At 39.9% G+C, this 21,669-nt stretch overlaps 1 protein-coding gene across 1 annotated transcript in view; it reads left to right on the top strand.

The window, feature by feature from the left end:
- NTRK2 (neurotrophic receptor tyrosine kinase 2) overlaps positions 1-21,669 on the top strand; it is a gene marked incomplete at both ends in the record, with an annotated part of 210,130 nt that overhangs the window by 49,211 nt on the left and 139,250 nt on the right. Inside the window, 4 exons of the mRNA XM_082497238.1 lie at positions 304-607; positions 5,524-5,552; positions 10,582-10,682; positions 11,667-11,766. Of these exons, the coding sequence (XP_082353364.1) occupies positions 304-607; positions 5,524-5,552; positions 10,582-10,682; positions 11,667-11,766 (534 nt within the window). The remainder of the gene's footprint in view (positions 1-303; positions 608-5,523; positions 5,553-10,581; positions 10,683-11,666; positions 11,767-21,669) is intronic.

The following is a 21,669-nucleotide window of genomic DNA, read 5'->3' as shown; positions in this document are numbered from 1 at the left end:
AACTGAACTTCTTACATCTTACAGGGTTGAAGTGATTTAACAGGTGTTCAGTCTTTTACTGAAAATAGTTAATTTTGTTTTTTTCTGAAGAGTGGCTTCATTTCAGTTGTGAGCATAGTACCCTAGACAGAGCAGGTGGGTTCCTGCGTGAGTATCCTCCAAATAGGTGTCATTCCTACTAATAAGGTACTTTTGTACTGATGAGTGAAAAATACTTCGCTGATAACTTTGGGGGGAGGGAGACAAGGGAGGAAAGACACGTTCAGAATATTCTGATGTTCTTCATTCTTTTTTCCACTATAGTTGCACCAAATATTACCTTTATTGAATCTCCAACCCCGGACCACCACTGGTGTATTCCATTCACTGTGAAAGGGAACCCTAAGCCCACATTGCAGTGGTTCTATGAAGGGGCTATATTGAATGAGTCTGAATACATCTGTACTAAAATACATGTTATCAATCAAAGTGAATACCATGGCTGCCTTCAGCTGGACAATCCTACCCACCTGAATAATGGTGCTTATACCTTACTGGCAAAGAATGAGTACGGAGAGGATGAAAAACGGGTTGATGCTCATTTCATGTCAGTGCCTGGAGATGGTGAGTATATATTTTTTTTTTATGCTAGCAATTGCAAATTGATGAAACTGTGGAGGCGATGCTCCTGGTCAGTTTAAGTGTTTTGGAGGAAGTTTTTGATGTGCTTCCTCCCTCCCCTGCCCCCGCCCCAATGAGTGTCTTTAAGATAGTTGTAAAATGTTTTTCTTGAGCATTTTCTTCTTTATTGCTTCTTAAGGGAGGCTGTGCTAGTGCTCTGTAAGTCTTCCCTTTGAGTAACCGTCCTCAGTGCCAGCTAAGGTTAGTAAAAGGTTGCTGTTTCTGAAGTGTTTTCTCAAGCCTCAGTTCTGATCCTGGAAAGCACTCAGTGCCAATTCAGCCTCTCTAAGTTTTCTGCGCTGCATATGAACGCAACTAGACAGTGTATCCAAGGTCACGGGGGGATGTATATGTAGCATCTAGTGCCTTGTTGCAAAATGAATAGTGCAGTCCAGTGAGTTGATGATATGTTGTTTAGGACACCAGAGGGAGCTGGAGAGAAAACAAGTAACCCAGAGGCAGGATGGGCAAGGTCTCAGGTCTTCGCAGGCATTTCGATGTCCAATTCTCTTTTGTCTTGGTGGAGGTTGAGCACCTACATGCCTAGGAATATCGTGCTCAAGATGGTTGCTGTTAAATCTATGCATCTTCAGTTGCTCTAAAAGCTCTGCTGCGGCCCTCCTAAATGCTATGTGAGCAGGCTCAAAGTGTACTAACTTATTGAACTGCAGGGACTACTGTAAGTGAATGATGTTCACTGTGATTTTATCTTTTCCCACATCTTCAAAACCATATGTGAAATGACGGTGAAACTAAGAAGGCATACATGTAAGCATATTGCTTTATGAGGAAAAAACTGTGAGTGGGCCTTGCACATCTGGAATGGAAGTAGAGGCATGTTTTTGTGCAAATAATTGCAGAGTCATGTCTGAAAATATGAGCAAGTGTGTACCTTTGGCTTTTTAGCCATGGGATATAAATAGCCACCCTTTTTTTTGAAACAGCAATGTGCAGTGCTAATGTTATCTGGCAGAAAAAATGTGAATATTTAAATTCTCTTTCCTACATTGCAGGCTACAGACAGTAAGAATATGGTCTGTATTTAACATTTTTCCCTATCAGCTCAGTCTCCTGTAGGGAGAAAGATGGCAGGTCTTTTGCTTTCCCCCTCTTAGAAGGAGAAGGTGAAGAGCTGACACAACCAGGCTGTATTTATTCCTGCAGTCCTTAGTGCTGCTCTCCTCTTTTTTTCTGGAGTTCTTCCTTAAATACAGAATTCCTTAAATTACAGAAACATACCATGGTTTCAGCTACTGGCATCCTCTAATACTGCATTATAGTGGTTCAGTAAAACAGTTCCCCTCATAGATGTTCTGTATACAATGGAAGTTCTGTTACACCCTGATTATTTAATATGAACCTGACTTAATTTTCTTAACAGAATAACAGTTCCTCTAATGCATTTAGGTAAATTTATCATTTATGCCTTTGATCCAAATCCCTTTTACTGTTCTGTTTTTCCTTTATGCTTCTCCCCTGTACACTGAAAATTTCCCAGTTGTGGCCTTTTAAATCAGTAAATATAACTGTAGGTTTCCTGCAAATTAGAAAGACAGCCTTATTTATTTGTTCCATCCTCTTTATACTCATAAGTAATATAAATCTCTCCAGATAATCTGTGCTGTGTTCTTTAAGCATTTCCCAAGCTTTGTGGTGGATTAAGCTTCACAAAAAAAGTACAGAGGAAACTGAACTATGTATAGAGAGGATGTAACTGCATTAGAAACTAGTTTATGCATAGTGGATAGCACCAAACCAGTCTTAAAAACTAACAATAGGGGAATTCCTTATTTACTTAGCCTCTTCAAGGTTGCTTTTATTAGTGGTGCTTTTTCCTGTAAGAATCATGGCATTGAGCTTTAGAAAACTTCACAACATTGTTTTCTCCTCCACTGAAGCTGGCATAAAAGCAAATGTTAAAAAACTAGAATCCTCTGTGCGTTGTATTACAATTTTTGTTTTAAGCTATTACTATTTAAAGCACTCTCAGGCTTTTTCAAACCCTTAAAAGGCTTTTTCAGTGCTGTCGTTACTGTGTAGTTTCTTCTTTTGGCCCACATATTGTACAATGAAGCATAAAGATTAAGGCCCACGCCCTGGCATTATGTTCATTTCCATGCCTTCATGCCTGAATTAAATACCAGCCCTGATGTTTCATGGGGTGGGGTATACTCACTGAGCTTTAAACTGATCTCCGGTTGTTGCATCATATACGAGCAGAAGGTAAAAACAAAAGAAAATTAAAAAAAGCCCTTCACCTATGTCCATATGTCTATCTAAAGTAAATACAACTAAGTCTGAAGCATGTTCTATCATCAGCTTCACTTTCAAAGTTGCATCAAACATGATGAAGACATGATTTGTGCTAAGATGCCTTCAACTTCTGGCATGCTGCTTGCAGAACATTTTTTGCTGGTCTGAGGATGCAGGCATAAAGGAAGAGAAAGCAAAGCATGTATGACAGTGGGATTTGGATTGAGTTAGTGATAATGCAGTTAATGGTGTAAATTAAGACTTTGTTTTAAATACGAAGGCCTGCAAAAATAAATTTCATATTCTATTAGCTAGATTTTTAACTAGCTTTAATCTGCTGAAGTTTTTGGACATTGCTGAGGATAACTTGATTATTTGAGACTACATTATAGCAAACATTAAGCAAGAAATGTTCATGTTTTATTCTGGAGGCTGTTCTCATAGTTGAACCAAAACAGCTAATGAACGTGGGAGAAATTTTTACCAATAATAAATATTGTTAAATAAGATTACTCATGTACCAGCTCTCGACTCTAAAATTCAGCTGAAGGAATCCAAGTCACATAGTATCTTGTCAAAGTAGAAGAATATGTTAAATATGCCTTAGAAGTAGAGTCTTGCTTGTGCAGCATAACAACATAGGGCTGTTTTGCAGAAGTATGGTTTTGCATTGAGTCTTTTGCTGCTGCTTTATTTTGAAAATGTCAAGTTTATAAAGATAGAAGCAAGCAAACCAAATGTAGTTGATGTAGTTTATAAAGATGAGTGAATAGGATAAGTCTGTTAATAGTTTATTTACACAGCAACCTGTTCTAACAGGGACCAAAACAACAATGCTGTTCTGTGTTTGCCTTAAAAATAATTGCGTGTAAACATGCAAAATTACTGTGGTGAAGTTTAATGTTAAAGTAACTTCAACTGATGTTTTGATGATTGAGTAGGTATGTTTTTATGTAGAAAATACTAAAGAAAAATTTGTGTTTCATCCAGCGTCTTGATTTTTGCAACTTTATTTGAAGTGTTTAGTTGTATAAAAGATATTTGAATGGAGTTGATGACTTCCTAGTTTATATCCCTAGTAGGAGTTAGGCGTTAAACTAGTCTGATTACTTTATCTCAATACCAGTAAACAGTAACAAAACTTTTGCCATTTCGCTCAGGAATAAAGGCCTGGGAATTTTTTTGTTGGCTTTTTCCCCTCAGATTACAGAAGGTGAATTAGAAATACTGTCTTTCAGCAGATGAGTATTTTATACTGGAAAAAATGAATTCATGAACTTTTATGGACAGAAAGCCCTGGTCAGAAGTTGCTTGAGGACAGACAGTACAAGTTTTCTTCACTTGTTACTTATTTCTGCAAATTGACATGACAGTTCTCATGGGGTCTATTAACCTATATGTCTGGATACTAGAATATCTTCAAATGCATTTAAAAATAAACCTAGTTATCTGCTGCCGTTCTCCAAATAGGTTGCAACTCTGTTTAGTATTTTTAGCACAGATTCTCATGCTGTTGACATAAGCAGAAACAATGGCATTCTGGTCATACTTTGCAGTGATGTTATGCCAGTGTAATGCCACTGCTATGGACTTACTGTATAGTATTATAAACACAGTTATGCTTTTTGAAGTTTGTCTCATCTTTAGAGATTTTAACTATCTGTTAATTATATTTCCAAACCAACAAAAAGAAAGTAAAATTGTGGAAGAGATACTACATAAGCTATCCTATAAATACATTGTAGACCAGAATGAACGGGTATGTTGAAATACAACACAAGTATCTTTCAAAGCATGAATAGTCTAATAGTACGCTAATTTTAGTGGGCGTTCTGTGCATTATACTCACATATGTGTTCAGCCTTACATATGTGCAGTAATTAGAAAAAGCTGCAAACTGGAACTAGTAAAATTTAGAAAAGTGTAGGCTAGACGGGTATCCATTTGCTTGTGTAAAGGCTGGCTTTTTGAGACATCTGACTCTCTTGGTAAGAGTTCTGTCTGTGTATCAGCTGTGCAGCTGGCTTCTTGGAAGCATCCTTTTACAGAGCAAATGAAATGAAATGAAATGGTGCTGCTTAGGTCATTGCTACCTTTAGCCCTTAACTTGCCAGCAGACAGCTAAACCGGTTTGCTCTCATGGTGATTTAATAGCAAATTTTTTTGACCAGGTAAAAGTCAGTGATTGTGAACGCTCATTGAAGTCTGCTTATACTTAAAGTCAGGGAGAATTTTAACATTGATTTTTCAACAAGAACAGTTATTGTTGTACTTATTCCAGATATACATTAACAGAGGAAAGCAGAATTTTGCGCAGCTGGGAAATACAGCTGCCTTTGCCAGAGCTAGTGCACTATGCATTAGCTATTTCACATGAAGCAAAATACTAACCTTTGGGATAGCTCTAAAATGGTTGTAAACGTAATCTGATTAACAGGTACTGCAATATATTGATCTTGCTTTGCATTTGTGTAGGTACTGATCATTGCTATTACAAATAATATGTCAACTCTTAAAAAAATTCCAAAAGAAACTCTGATTCTTCCAGCATTTGCAATCTATTTACAAAGGCTTTTTCTTTTCTTTTTTCTCTTCTCCATGTACAGGTAGTGGCCCAATTGTGGATCCAGACGTTTATGGTATATATTTGATTTCCTTTTTCTTTTCTTTTAATGATAGAAATGAAGGAACTGAAACCATTAAAAGATTGAATGTCAGGCTCAGTTAAATTGAAATGGCACTTATTATAACACAGTCCTAAAAGGTACTTTGTACTTTTGGTTCTTCTCCTGCCTTATATTATTTAAGATAAATGAGGGCAATATGACGTTTTACTTACTCTGCTGCTTTTGATTCACATTAGGAGAAGCATAAATCCACTACTACGAATGTTGCAATTGATCCTGTAGGATGACAGCTGTCTGATGTAGCTCACAGGCATGAGATTTTTGTGAACCTTTTGGAGGCATTTCTTGGAGGAAAGAGAGTTCATGATTTCTTCTTATATAACTTAGTTTATTTTTTCAGTGATGATTCCGTACTTGTTTTGCCTCCAAAAATGTACCCCTAAATCCCACTTAAAGATGAGGTTGGCACAAGTAAATTTTCCTGTAGGCAATTTATTTTGCTCTGTCCGCTCATTTGTACCTTCCTTTAATCTCTCTTGCATAAGCAGACCATCAACTTGGTGGTATCTGAGTGTGTGCCAGAGGATTTGATGACGCAGTGTTCACATTGGTTTTTTAGTTAAGCATAATGTTTTGGTCTGTACCTAGTGAAAGCCAGTGTGCACTAGAATAGAAGCTGCAGAATGAAAAGCAACTGGCTTCTTTTACATAATATTTCTAGTATAATTCTGGTGAGTAGGAAAGTCCGTCCTAACCGCTGTACCCAAACACCCTTTAGCTTCCAGCAGGAGCTGGATCCTGTTTGGAATACTTTTTATTTGGATGAAGTGGCCCATGACTCAAGTTTCCTTAAGCTGATTTAAATGTTATTGCTTTGATTCCATTCCATGTCATTAAACTTTAGCAAATGTGCAATTGAAGCATCAATTTGGCTTTAAGTGCTTAGAAATAGTAAAAGATAGCTTCCCCTCCCTCTCTTTCCAAATTCTTTTTTTGGAGGGGGGTTGGGGGGCTGGGAAGGTGGTGATGGTTTGCACAATTTCTTACATGTGTTGTATTATATAAGCTGTTTGCATGAAGATTTTGATTCTGAGCTGTTTATCAGGGTTCTGATGCCTGTATATGGCTTTAGCCATGTGAGTGCTGTGCTTCGGCTGACTTGGGTAGGTTTCTGCTGAGACGGGCAGTTCAAGTTGCTCTAGCAGATCACAGCCTGCAAGACTTAGTCCTGATGAAAGCAGCCTTCCTTTTTATTCCTGGCTTTTCTTTCTGCTGTTTGAAAATGCTGTCTTTGATCTTTGTTTCAGTGACTCAGTGCTTGCTTTGAGAAACACTTTGTAGTCCAGAGTGTTTCCCTAATTATTCCAAATTCACAAGTCCGGTTAGTGAGGTGAATAAATGAGGCCAGCTGGAAAGTGTAGGAACTGCTGCATTTCTTTGGTGAACCACTGCCTGCATAGCTGACAGTAGGACCCCTGGGATGAGGTCCCCCCAGGAGAATGACTGGTTTTCATGACTTTTTTTCAGACTGCTCTATCTCTATGCTAAACTCTTTACCCACAGCTTAGATTGTGGTGGGATGGAGATTTAAAGCACCACCACCCCCTGCCCCCATGCCCCCGCCATCTTCCCCATCTTGCAGAGCCCCATGCTAGTCATGTAGCTGGTGTGCCTGGCGTGAAGGGTAAAGATGGTGGTGGAGGATTTGGTCCTGCCCGGCGGTGGGACTAGCTGTGTGTCTGTCAGTCTGTTGGCTACGGGTAAGATTAATGGGAGCTGCACTGTACTTCCCTGCAGGGCTGGGGGAGTCCCCATGGGGGTCCCTCAGGGCAGGGCCTGGCAGCCAGGCCTGTCCCGCTGCCCCAGCCACAAGCAGGGCAGCCAGAGGGATACCAGGGCAGCCCCAGGCATCGGGCACTGCCCTGGGCCACGGGCCTGCAGGTGGGTCCGGCTCAGCAGGGCCCATGGCCAGGGGGGGCCGAGCTGTGAGGAGATGAAGAGTGAGGCGACGAAGGGCAGGGAACCCCCCAGCCTGGAGTAGCCCTTGTCATGGAGCAAAGCCCTTCACAGCTGGATTTGGTCTGTCCCTCGGGAACTGACCTTCTGCCTGCTGCGCTCCACGTGTGGTGATTTCCAAACGTTTTTGCATCACCTGCTTTGAGCATAGAGTGGGAAACAGAAGAACGGGTGAGGTCGCAGCGGGCTGCCTGAGGTGGTGTTTGCCGGGGCTGCGGAGCAGTCGCTCACGCTGGCAGCTCAGCCGGTGGAAAAGGCAGAGAGGAGAGGCTGCCCTGGCCTCGTCTCTGGGAAGTAAGTGAGGGAAATGAAGCGACTCGCCCTGGGGCTGAGCAGGAAACCAAATGCAAAGCCGGCTTCTTCCGTTCAGGGTTCACCTATTCGTGCCATGCTGCTTCTTCTGACGTGCTTGTGAACACGAGGGAGACAATGTGCCCCCTGTCACCCAGCCCACCCCAGAGGACTGTGCAGGGTGACCCCCCCCGCCCCGGTGCTGATGTGGCTGTGCTCCTGTCTGTATCCCCGGTTTGTAAAACGGCTGCAAAATACCGCCCAGCCTCAGTTGTGGTTCACCGCAGTTGAGGTAGTCACAGGTGGCTGCATGAAGTAGGCGTCACTGGAGAACCTGGCCCTGGAGCAATAGGAGTCCCACATAGCACGCATGAGTCAAGAGGTGTGACCCTGTCTGCATCAGAGCGCTCTGTGTCCCTGTCAGGATTTCATAGTGAAATGAACAGGAATTTTTTTAACTCAGAGTCTCCCAGTTTTGGCTGGATGGCTGTTGTGTGTGTTTTCCCTGCCGGGCTCACCCATTTCGAGAGGCTTTGAAGATCTGGCGCTGGTTCAAACGCAGGAGATTCGCAGTTCTACACCGGGATATGGCAGCGCAACACCAGTGTACTGACGTGGCCTACTTTAGCTCTTGCCCATTTTAATATAGAAGCTCATTCAGAGGATTCACAGACCAGACCTGCAACACTCTGCATAGTTCTTGTTCTTCCTTCAGGGTGTGATTTCCAGTAGCTTCATACAGATGTGAGCGTAAACAGAACTGCAAAATAGCATCGTCTTTTGCTCACCGCTATTTGCAGGTAAAATTAAGAGCAAAAAATTTCCATCTTGAAAGTTTATATTACAGAGTCAGAGCAGTGAGGGCTCTAAATATTTGCTTTATATAGTGGTCTTATGAAGCTACCATAAGAGTAGGTTTGGTCAAAGCTATCTTTGTGAAGATTTTCCCAGACAATTGTAAAGGAAGCCCAGTCTTCTGGGCTGAGATACTTGTTGTAAAGCGGGCTCTGCCTGCAAGTGAATGAAGCAGAAGTCTCCTCCTTTGCTGTGGCAAAGCGTGTAGCCATGGTGGTGGATGGTCTGCACAGCACTGTGACCGAGCGTCCGGGCTGCTTGTGCCAGTGGGCCATTCCGGCAGGGTTTGTGCTGCCCGCTGTGAGGAGCACTGCCCGTTCGCCTCTTGCTGCTGTTCGGGCCATGCTGCGTAGGAGGCTGTAGGCACAGAGATGCAGTGCTGAGTCAAAGAGTTCAAATGGTAAAAGACCAGGAAATTATATTTTGTTTGTCATGAAAGCTCTGTATACTTAATATGTATTTTGGCATGAAAGAGTCCTGTCCTTTGGCGTGCATGGTGTAGAGCCAAAATAGACTCCATGAGCCGATTAGAAAACCTGACTGTACTGACTGGTGCCAGAAGTAGCTGCATAGCTTCATGTACCAAAAAACCTGCAGCCTGCCGATTGCTCTGCAGAAAGCAAATGTGTTCGTGCATGCGTGAAGATCAAAAAGCCCAGTGCAGCTTGTTGCTGGTGTTGCCAGCTGAGCTCTCCAAAACTGCCTTGGGAGCTAAAGGAGATCAACTCTACCGAGGCGCAGGCGCTCCCCTGCCCTCGCTCAGCAGCAGCTCTGCGGTCGGAAGAGTTCCTGCCTCTGCAGTCAGCAAGAGCCATGCCTCTGTGCTCTGCCTTTTCAGGTTCACGGTTAAAATTTCATCTCTAGGCTTGCGGCACTGATTTTAATCAAAACGTGTAAAGAAATACACAGTTAATTGCAAATCTAAATTACAATGCTGGAGGTGCATTTTGTAACAGATGCGGTTATTGCCCTTGTTTGTGTCTTTCATCTCTACACCTTACAGTCATAACATTGAAACGTTATGTATATTTTCAAAAGTAATCATAAAATATGTGCACTTTTAAATTTTATTGTAATGCCCATTTCTTTAAGTTCATGTGTATACTATTTAAGTCTTCTTATCTTAGTTGAATTAGGAAATAATGGACTGTAAATATCTGTGTGTCATTTTTAAATAATTATAAATAATTAAGCGATGTTAACTCGTTTGATGGAATAGTTCTAGAATCACCCTTGCAGATCTGTCAGTAGGATTATTTTGATAAATCAAATTTCTTCATACCATCTCAGGCACTTAATATTTTACAGGTTTACCTGAATGACAGTTTATGATGCTAGACTGTAACCTCTGTGCACACAACAGTATTTTTTTAATTATTTTTTAAAGGAAGAAAACCCAGCTATTTCATATTTGCTAGTAATAAACTAGGTAAAAACCCTATCTGCCAAGTTCTTCTCAGCTAAACAGAAGTCCCCAAGTTAATTTCTAAGACTGTCCTATATTTGACTGAAAACAAGGCTGGAGAAGTTCAGTGTAGAGGGCAGTCTTTCATTTTTAATGGGAAGTCAGAAGCACGTAAAAATAGCTTTATGGATGGAGTTCTTACTTAACTCTAGTTTTTCCAGTAAAGACACACATTATAGTGTAGTTTGCTTCTCTTTTCAAGTTTGTTAGTCACAACACATTTGTTTAATTATCTGCTACAGGGATCCCCCCAAATGGTCCAGCTACATTAGGAATTATGTATTGTTTCCAAAGAGCTCAGAGTCCTGAGAGTAGTTAGTGGCCTTACCATCTTACAGAGCAGAAATAATAAAGACAACCCTTTCCCCTCCAAGGTTATGAAATTATAAAAGCAACCTTTTTTCCTTTCCTAAGAGTATGAAACCACGCCTAATGATCTTGGAGACACCACAAATAACAGTAATCAAATCACTTCTACGGATGTTTCCAACAAAGAGAATGAAGATAGCATCACTGTAAGTATATATACTGTTTTGTGATCTGTAGTCTTGGTGGACTTTCTGGCTGTACAACTCACAAAACTGTAGAGGTTGTAATAGGACCCTGAGCTGCCAGAACACTGGAGCTGTTACTGTGTTGTGATCAAAACTCAGAAAAAAAGGAAAAAAAAGAAAATCAATGCTCCCCACTCTGGCCCTCCCCCATTTTGAAAGAGTGAATCACTTTTCAGTCCAAGTGAAATTGCAAGTTATTTTGTTTCATGCTTTTCTGAACAACTAACTGTAATTTTTTTAGCCTAAGACTTTGCTTCTAATTTTACCCAAGGAGAGCAACTGTTTATTTACAAAACAGAGACTTCCAAGGTAATTTGAAGACTGTTTTTTGAATTCCAGTCCTGGAGTCAGCTCCTCCTTACAGAGAGGATGTGCTGCAATGAACTTTCAAATTCCAACCAAATGTTTTTAAAACATGATTTCATGTTGGTCAAATAATCTGCAGTAGATTTTAATATAAGTAGCTGAATTGGTGGGTCTCCTCCTTTGCAATCCTGCCTCCTTAAAATAGGGCCAGCATCGTTGATCAGGATTGTGCCTACTCTGGTTTTGATATCTCCAGATATGGAGACTCCACAGCAACTCTGGGCAATCTGTACCAGTGTTCAACCACCCTCACAGCAAAAAAAGTTTTTACATTTTTACGTGTTTTCTTATAACATGCCAGTCTTCTGAAAGGGAAAGGGGTGATGTGCACGCCCTCCCACCTGCCTTGAACATGTAGGATGTTGAAAAAGTTGTTCTCAGAGGTGTCTGAATCTCTGTTCTCTGCAGGATAGAAGAAACCTCAACAAGTGGCCGTTTTCTGTACTCTGATCTGAGTGCAAATGTTTCCCAGTTGAAACAAATCTCTTTGCCTAACTTGGTTAATCTGAATGTATGCTGAATGTCTTTGAAGGTCATGAGAACAAAAGAAGCAGATCTGTTTGTGTCCTCTTTTTTTAGGTGTATGTTGTGGTGGGAATTGCAGCACTGGTGTGCACTGGCTTAGTAATAATGCTCATTATTCTGAAGTTTGGAAGACACTCAAAGTTTGGGATGAAAGGTAAGATGGGTCGTTTTTTATACTTTCCATAATTGTTATGTATGAGCTGATACTATAGGCTTCTGCACTGAGAGCAGTCAAAATAACTAGATAAAGTGGCCTCCCATTTAGTGATTTGTTTATTCATCAGGTAAGTAAGGGCAGAGGCAGATTTAGACAGAGTGTAGAATTTTGGATCAAACTCTTCTACTTCTCTTTTTTTCTTATGACGAATCCCATTTCTCTCCCTTCTGCTGCAAAGCCCCCTGTGGCAATTCCTGGAGTAAAATACTACTTGAGTCAGTGTAAGTGGGAAGAAGATAAGAAATGAAAATTTATTTGGATATGAGTTTGATTACAATAATTTGACGAGAATCTATGCTGTATGTAAGAGGTACTTGAGACAATGCTACAAATGTCACATTAAGGTGATAGATTCAAGGTGAAACAATAGCAAGAACGGAAGGTGCATTTGTAGGGATCCTTTCATACTGGTGCTTTCTGACATGCATTTTCTTGAGCTTCTGTTTGTATCTTGGGAAGTAGAAGCTGGAGAGAGTGGCAAGTGCTCCTGTCCCTGTGGAAGGGGGAAATCTCAGCCTTTCCATTTATTAATTTATTTATTTAACAGCCAGGTGGAGGTGTGTGTAACATGGAGGTACCTGCAACAACTCCATTACCATATTATTTTACTAATATCATCAGTCCGTGTCTGGTGATGTGGGGGAAATTGGATTAAAAAATAAAAGAAAAAGGAAAAACCACTTGCTCTCTTGTTGGGAGGACTAGAAGGTGCTTTGCTGTACGCTAAAGAAGATGAGCTTTTGTTCTTCATAGTTGAGGGACTGTGGAGACAGTGGCAAGTAATCTTTTGGTAGGCTCCTGTTATGACATAGTCCCCCATGGATGTATATTTTGGTAACCCTTACTTGCTCTTCACAACTGCTCTTTTCAGAGATACCTACTGTATATTTTGTGTTTCTATATTCTGTTTAGAGGAGAGTTCCTGGAACAAATGAGATTTAAGCAGAGCAGAAATGTAGTCTGTGCAGATTAGCTTGCTGGGATGGTAACCTTTTCTCTCACCTCCAACTGATGTGACATAGTCTTTGCTCCTTGGGGTAGCATTAAAAGAGGACAGTCATTGTGAAATATCCTGAATAGCAACATGGAGCCAGCAGGATAAAGCTGCAGAATTTCGGCCAAAGACTAGAAAAAACTTTCTGCAACTGAACAACAGTACAGCGTAAATTTTGTGTCTGAAGCTTTCTGAATTGCATTTAGAGAGCTGAAGCAGGTGGAAGCTAAATGAGAGCAACAATGAGAAATGTCTGATGTAGTTTTTTGTTGCAGAATTACACATGTAGATCATATTTTAATAAGGGTACACTTTGGGGGAAATCACTCTATGAAATTATGAAAAGGCAGCAATCTCATACATAGTGTTTATTTTATTCTTTGAATTTGACCAGTGATGGTCAGGAAAATCAGTAACATGAGTTCATGGTTCAGGTATGCTCCTTCAAAAACTAATGACAGGCATAGTATTTGTGGTAGTGGTGAAATGTCACTGTGAGCTACAAATACCTTTTGAATGTTTCATTAAAAAGGAGTGACCTACGCTTGTCTTTGAAGTGAACCTCAAACTTTTCCAAAGTTTGCATTCAAACCTGAGCTTCACAGTCTGGATCTATCCATAGTCCAAAGTCCCAGAAACACTCTTTCCATTTATTATCATCAGTATTATTGAATTTATATTAAAGCAATATTTAAAGACCTGGGATTAGAACACCATATTGATATGTAATAACCAGACTAATAATAAAATATTACCTTCTCTGAAAACCCTGCAGCATAAGTATGTATTGAGAATTCATAAATGAAGATAAACAACCTGAGGTATTTGAGCATATAAGGCAAAGGTGAAGAGAATTTTTTTTTCAGTCAGTATTGAACAGTACAATACATTTAAAACGTGTATCTTGGAAATTCTGAGTAAAAGGATCAAGCCAGCTACCTGTGAACGCCTTGAGTCATTTGCCATTGAATTCAGTGACAGCAAAATTAATCTCAACTTAGCATACAGACATCAGGTTAAAATTGTTGGTTTAATAAACAGTCTTATTACAGAAGTGGGAAGGAATAAAATATCTGGATTGCCATTGAAAAAATTTATAAAAGAAGATAAAAAAAATCTTCTTTTTAAATCATCCCCAAAATATTAACGAATTTGAATTCATTAGAAGGAACTTCCTGAGTTATTTCAGGCAGAAATGCACAAAAGGCTGTGCTTCATTTTACAGTTGTCTTGTGAGAACACAACACAGTCACCTCAGACACCTTGTCATTAAACATCTCCCCACCCTTCTTCAGCAAGCAGTTTGGAAAAGAACAAAATAGTCACTCAGTAACTGGAGCAGTCAAACTGACACTCAATGGTATTTTTCGTGTAACCGTGTGCTAAGAGGGAAAAAATGTTCCACTGAAAAAAAGACAAGGAAATGTGTAAATAGGCAATCAGCACTCTGTGTCCTGTTGGAAATGTAAAGGATGAAATTTGCACCCCATTTGGGTTCACAGCAGGCATCTGCAGCTTCTTGAAGACATTGTTTTATGCCTCCTATTTTTAAATGCCAGTTTATCCCATCTTTTGCACAGGCATCATCTTCCCACTTCTTAGACTGTGTCCTTGCTGAGTCCTTCTGCACTTAAAGAGCTTGAACATGTATGGAGTGTGGGACTGACAGTGATAGCATCCCCAGAAAGGGATGTGGAGTGGGAAGTTGTGTCTGAGCTATGCTGCATCAGAGCTGCCCATACCTGGAAGCACTGCACATGCTGATGAACCGCAGATTGCCACAGAGCTCACATGCCCCCGTTGTCTTCTTTCCATTACTGTATTGAGCAGAAAAGAGTCCATTTTATGTGACAGGGAGCACCAGGTCCTCTGGTAGCTTCTAGTACTTTGGCAGTACCGATCAATCTCTTATCAAAATCTGTTGAAGAGGTGTATAAAAATAATCCTGTCTTTTGGCTTCTCTCTTCATTTTGTGTATCTAAGGTGAGGGGACAACTTGATATATCCATTTCACTCAGTTGCCTTCCCAAATTGTAGTAATAGAATGTTTTTGCAAGTAAGGAAGACAAGCAAATCACTCATTCACCACCAATAACAAAATGAAAATGGTTTGTTTGTGATGGTCTGGATTCTGGTTGAAGTTGGATTGCACCATAGGAGGCAATTGTTTTAGTTCTTGCCTTGCTTCTTTTCACTCTGTCTTCTAGAGCTAGGGGAAATAGCAGGGTCTGATGATTAATTTCAGGAACGGTATTAATACAGAACTGGTCTGTGATCTGTGCTAGAAGAGACTTCACATAGGGTTAGTGCAAAAAAGCAGTACTGTTCTTTCTACTATGTGGATAAACTCTCACGTGCTAAGCTCCCAGACTTACATTGCAAAAATCATCAGAGTAACTGGTGAAACATAATTCTCTCTATTTCTCTGGTTATGTACATTTTAAGTACCTTCTTATACAGGGTCTGTTGATAAGACCTTTGTGTGAAAAGCTGCTGTTGGTTGCTTGAATCTGGAGGTGAGGTTTTTAGACCCTTACAAGATGCTGCAACATACATGGTGAAAGCTTCAGTTAATTTCTTAAATGTATTCATTAAGGTTTGTGGGTTGCTCTTACAAAACACCTTGGCTTGCTTGCTTGCTGCAGGATATGAAAGTGTCTATGGTGGGAATTCACTGAAGGCTGCCAAGACAGCTCTTATCAGTTTGTGTGTATTTCTGACTCCATCTAACCAGCTTAAGAAACAGAAAAATAACAAGGGAACTGGAGTAGAGAAGGCGGGGGGAGGTTAGTGAACTCCCTAAGTGGATTTGTCGAAGCATAATTCTAGTCATGTTTTATTCTACTTCCCATTTTGAAAAATAAATGTAAATAAACAACTAGTTACAACATAACCAACCTGATACACAGTTTGCAAATGTTAATATTGCAGCATGCCACTAAGCGTGAATGGAAGTATGGAGGAAACTGATGGAAGATAAATCAGTGAATAAAGTTTGAAATAATTTAATTCAGTTAAAAGGATGAAAATATTTTTGCAGATTTGAACTGTAATAAAATTTAGCACAGGGTATATCTATTCCAGCAACAAGGCAATATCCTTAGTGCTCCTTGCTTGCTAGGAAAGCTGGAAGTGGATGGTTATGGACAAGAATATTATCACAGCTGCTTTACTGTAGAGATAAATGGAGTTTCTGTAGGTTTTACCAAAACCAGAAAGGAGAGAGAACCCATTCCTCCCCAAAGCAGCCCCTTATGTCTTTTAAGAAGCTAACAAATAGAATCTGACAGCAATAGAGGGAAATATATGTGTAATTAATCCCTTTAGGGTGAGAGGGTTTTTTTTTGAATGTTGTTATGAAGTTTCTGTCCATGCTTTAAGCTGTGTGCAGAAGTGCAAAGGTAGTGGAACAAACTGAGTCTGAAATTCTTATCGCACTTAGGCAATGACAGCCATCTTCTTGTGTCTGTGGGCTTGGGTGTCATGCTTTAAAAGGTTCTTCTCCTTTCTTGAGTGCTGACCTGCCTACCATGTCTAATGTAAGTCCCGACTATGAATGCTTTGCCCCTTTCATGGATGTGCAAATCTTTGCAGTTCAGGGTACAAAAATTTGTCTTTCTCTGATCGGGTAAGGAGATCATGTGGGTTGATTTAAGAAAGAAAAGCGGTGTCTCTTGTAGGGCAAACATCCCAAAATAGTACCTTTCTTCAGGCCCTTGCTAGCTGCTTGTCATAATTTTTTACTTTAAGTTTAAAAATTTCTGTAATTTTTGTGATGGGCCATGAACTTCCTTGAAAACTTTTTAATTGAAAGCATTGGTTTTCCAACAGAAGCACATTCATAGTAGTGGAGTCTTTTTTCTTCTCTGTGTGCTATTCGCTATATTGGTTTTGCTTGTAAACTCTTGTTATTAAGCTTTGGTCTAAAAGATAGTAGATGAGAGAGCAAAGTGGAACTCATCTTCAGTTGCAGCATATTTTTCAGTTGTCTTACTGTATTTTAGTTTGAGTAAGAAACACTGTCCAGCTGCATGATAAAAGCCTCCTTAAAAAGCAATATTGGCATTCTGACACAATGCATCCATGATGACTTAAGGTGTCTAACCCCCATCTACCCAAGTAACCATATTTACATGACTTAAAATACAGTGCTGTCCAGGTAAGAGTGGGGTGCTTTACTGTTTTGCCTGAACGAGACCATTTATTGAGGCTTGCATATTCTTTTGGATGTAACTTTAGGGCCAGCAGGAGAAATCTTTTCTGTCTTATTTGTCTGTAAGCATATAGCAAATGGTCATTGTATTCTGTGTGTTAATACATGTTACTTGACTCCAGGTTGTCAGAGAGGGGATATTGCAAGGGACTTCAAAACAAACCCTGTTTCATTCACATTGGTGATTGAAGAGTTCGAGTTGAGTTTAGATGGTTTAAAGTACTGATATGAGAAAAGGGAGAGCCGTTCTGTTTATTATTAACTCATGTTATCACGTCTTCCTCAAGGAATTGGGTTGACTAACAGAAGAAAGAAGAATGAACTGCAGTTAGAACAGAAGAGCTTTTGCTCATTTTGATTTTAAAGCAAGTACAAAATAAAAGCTTTGCATCTTCAGCAAAGACCTGCAGTTTGACAAATATGATCTAATGTTCAAATTTGTCTGCAATAAGATTGAAGTGAGGGCTTCCCGGACAATTTTTTCTTGATTGCCAGATAATTAAGAAGATCGGTTTGCAGCTTGGGAACATGCTTACTACTTGACCTTCATCCAGTCACTGAAATCCTGAACTTTTGAGTTTCCATTTGTACCTATAGAAGTGATTTTGTGCCATGTTGTACCTACCCAAATGCCAATTCTGTGGGTGTCGATCTTTAACGTCTTGGGAATGTTTCATTATTTAGTCAATGAGCAGAATATAAAAGAGGGATTAATTCATGTGAGTCAGTATCGTAAGATAAGAGGTAGAAAAAAATGAATGTGTTCAAATCCACAGTATTTTTAGTGAGTAGACATGTAAAGGCAATGATGATATTGCTCATCTGAACCACACACAATAAGCTATTTTTATTGTTTGACATTGGCATTCCAGTCCCTGCAGTCATGGGCAGATCACAAAAATTGTTTGTCTCAGGTACATCACTTGTATAATGGGGGCAGTAATACTTACTTACTGCATGAACATTTGGAAGATGTAGTTGTTAATGCTTGTAAGTACCTTACTCTGAAGAAGCAAATTGCTCTAAGTCCTTCAAAGAATGAGAGTTCTTATGAACTGATCCATGAAAGTCATTTTGCATAAAGGATTTTACAAAGATCTTAAAATATTTAAGTCGCCATTCTCTTGCATTCCAATCAAGAAAAGAGGTGTCTCTTAAAGCATTGTTTTTGGGCAATGTCACCCTACGAGAACATACTTTTAGTCATTTCTAGATTCCATTGTTACTATTTATATAAAATTTGGTCTCCAGGTCTTAGCTTTCTGTTCCTTTCTGCTACTAGTTTCCTGAATCTGATCCTAAAGCGCAAGGTGTAAGAGTGGAACATAGCTCTGATTCTTTAGTAGGAACAAGCCAGTGGACAATGTGCCTCATATGTAACAAAGGATCTAGGGAGACATCTGAAATCTGAAGCTGGGGATTTTTTAGTGATGAGCTGGTGCATTTGACTATGATCTCCTTTGGTTGCAAAATTCAAACTCAATTGTAATGACTGAGGCAAAAAATGAGTTAGAAACTTGTTCAGAGCTTTCCATGGTTCAGAATGTTATACTGATGGATATTATTAGCACAGGAAAATTATCTGAGGCCTTGTGTCTGTTACTAGTGAAAATATATGGAAAAAAAGTGTAAACAAGTACCTGTTGTATTCCAGGCACTCTTGGGAGTGTCTAGTCCAACTCACTGCTCAAAGCAGGGTGAGCTGCTGCAGGTTGCTCGGGGCTGTGGCCAGCTAGGACTGAATATCTTCAAGTGTGGAGACTCTGCAACCTCTCTGGGCAATGTGTACCAGTGTTCAGTCACAATTTCTTTTTTTTTCTTATGTTATAATTATATTTCCTCTATTTCAGTTTGTGCCTATTGCTGGTTGTCCTGTCACTGAACATGTTGACTAACACTACAGAGGAACAAAAAAGGGGTAAATAAAGGTGGCATCTGGACAAAGACACTTTCTGAGCTGTTCTGTGTTGCCTTTGAATACTGGATTAATTGTGAAGGCAGGGAAGTACTGAAAGGTTACAGTAAACCATATGCTATTTACAGTACAACATCTTTTCAGGGAAATTCTTTGGCTCAGGTATGTGAGTCTCAGTTGAATAAGATCACCGGGGATTACAAGTATATGTTGCTTAGGACTTTGCTCTGCTCCTTTTACACTACCTGTCGGATTTTATGTCAGTTGTCTTCCATTTGTGTTCCTCAGCTTTCAAAGGCTGTTGTAGGTAGGTTTCTTCCGCTGATTGAGTTGTATTGATTTCTGTTAACGGTTCTGAAGTTTGATATTTTTGTTTTGTTTTGTTTTTCCTGAGTTTGGAACAAGCCCTGTGCTTGTCCTAAATAGTAGATAATACAATCACTCTGGTTCATAAAGTTCTGTTTTTAAATGCCTGGTCATGCTAGCTGCATATCAATTTTGTTAGCAGATGCTGTGATCTTAGTACAGTTGGAGTGCCCTTTTTTTTTTGGTCCTGTAAAAGCATCCAGTATTGCATTTTGCACAACCGGGAAAGATTCACCGTGAGCTCAGAGCTTGGCTGGCACAGAACACTGTGCTGTATCTCTCCTCACAGCTGTTGTCCTCCTGCTTCCTGTAGTAGAGCCATATCTTTTAAAGTAGCATGGATGGAATCACAAAAAATGATATCTCGTTTGAGTATGTTCCAAGCAAATGTGTGTGTCTGAGAAAGCCACACAAACAAAAACTGCTCAGAGATTGAATATGATTTAAAAAGGTTTCTGAAGCTTATTTTCACTTTCCCCAAATCAGGCAAACTGCTTGTTCTTTCTTGTCTGATTTTGCAAAAACACACAGGAGTAGCCTTTTATCAACAGCTTTCATTAATGCATCTGAAGATGCCTTTGTTTTGTTTGTATGGTGTCATGGCATTGCACTCTTTGGATCTGCATATTTGGAAAAAGCATCAAGATGGATTTTCTTGCAAGGTTCATGGCGTTTCTTTTTTCAGAATGAACAAAAAGTGCTGTAAAGCCATTGCGGGAATGTTGTTGCTGCTTAGGAAGAAATCAGGAAATACAAAAACTCACAGGAATTAAGAAAAATTAAGCCAAAAAGTAGCCGAGCTGCTTGAATATCTAGTAAAACAAACACTTTATGTTTTGTTTCAGTTCTGGGCAAACGTTCATATAGGTTTGTTTTATTTGAATGAATAAGTCCTGTTTATATCTCTTTTTCACATACACACAGTGATGCATTTTTATCATCTCCTAGGATATCTCCAACCTGGGAGCAGCTTTGTATGTTAGCTGTTGACACAGCCCCACCACTGCAGCCTGTGAATTCCCCAAGGTGTTTTCTTTATGGGTAGCTGAACACACCTTTTCCAAGTGACTCATAGCTGTTCTCAGTTGTTCAGTTCCTGAAGATACTGTACCTCCCCAGTGCTTCCTCACTGGTGTGCTATAAGTGTGCCTCTGCTTTGCTGTGGTCACTGTTTTAGCCTTTCGCATTTATTTACTTAAAACATTATGGCTATCTTCTGTCCTCTGTCTGGATGATAATCCAGTGTTAAGGATCAGAATAATGTATTATAAATAATGCCTTTTTTCCCATAAATGAGCAATGAGGTGAAATGGGAATGGTCTTCCCTGTTTCCAAGTAGTTTTCTGTGATGCCCTCAAAGGCCATTTTCTCCAAACATCTGTTCTGCATCCTACATGAAAATCAGAATTGCCACGACAAGGGAGAATTGCTGGCACTTCCAGTATGAAAATGAGAAACCACATCTAGCAAAATGAAATCAGTGTTACTTCTCTGAGATTTTTTTTTTTAAATATAAGGTGAGGTTGGGAATCTTTCTGTTTCTTTTTTTTTTCTGTTTGATTTTTTTTGGGGGCTTCCTAAAAAAGGCAGCAGGGTGGGACCAATGTAACAGGGTCCTTTATAGTGAAGTAAAATGGACAAACTATTTAGTAACTATTATTTATTCTATGTCAGTTTTATTCTTAGTGTTAAAGTTTAATGCCAGTGTTTCTTCAACTGCCTGGTGTAGCTGAATGCTGTGGAGCACTAAGTGAAATAATGCGAATATACAGGAAGTACTTCTAAAAAGTCCTTCATGTGTCCCTGATAGTTTGACAAACTAAAAATGAAGCTTCACTTCTTCCTGGCAGTTTGGCCAGCCAGTCTGACTGTGGTCCTTCTACCTCTACCAGCCCTTTTTCTTCTTGGCCGCTCTGAACATTGATGGTATGATAATACAGAGTTGGTATGTCTGAGAACACAGACCTTTTCCCTTGGATCTGTTTTGAAACTTAAACACATCATCCTCATGGAGTAATAGGAGGGAAGAAGGTAGCCTATGGTCGTGGCACTTCAGCATGGCAGAGCACAATCTCTGCACTGCCACAACTTCCTCACAGAGAGTACATGGAAGGTGGAGGAGTTGATTCATAACCCTTGTGAGGAATGTCTGTGTTCATGGATTTGCCTCCACATTCGACAGGTCCAGCCCAAACAAGGAGACATGCCCTGTATGACCTTGTAAAGTAGGAGAAATTTTAACTTCGGTCCTGGTCGGAAGACATTGTGAGTAATTCAAACTTGGACAGAAACACTCCTTAAAAATCAGTTAATTGAGTTACAGTAACTCTTTGTTTCATCTGGGAGCGCTCA

This window comes from Vanellus vanellus (assembly GCF_965231255.1).
Source record: "Vanellus vanellus genome assembly, chromosome: Z".
NCBI lineage: Eukaryota > Metazoa > Chordata > Aves > Charadriiformes > Charadriidae > Vanellus > Vanellus vanellus.
The sequence above is the reverse complement of the archived record's forward strand: the minus strand, read 5'-3'. Positions and strand labels throughout refer to the sequence as shown.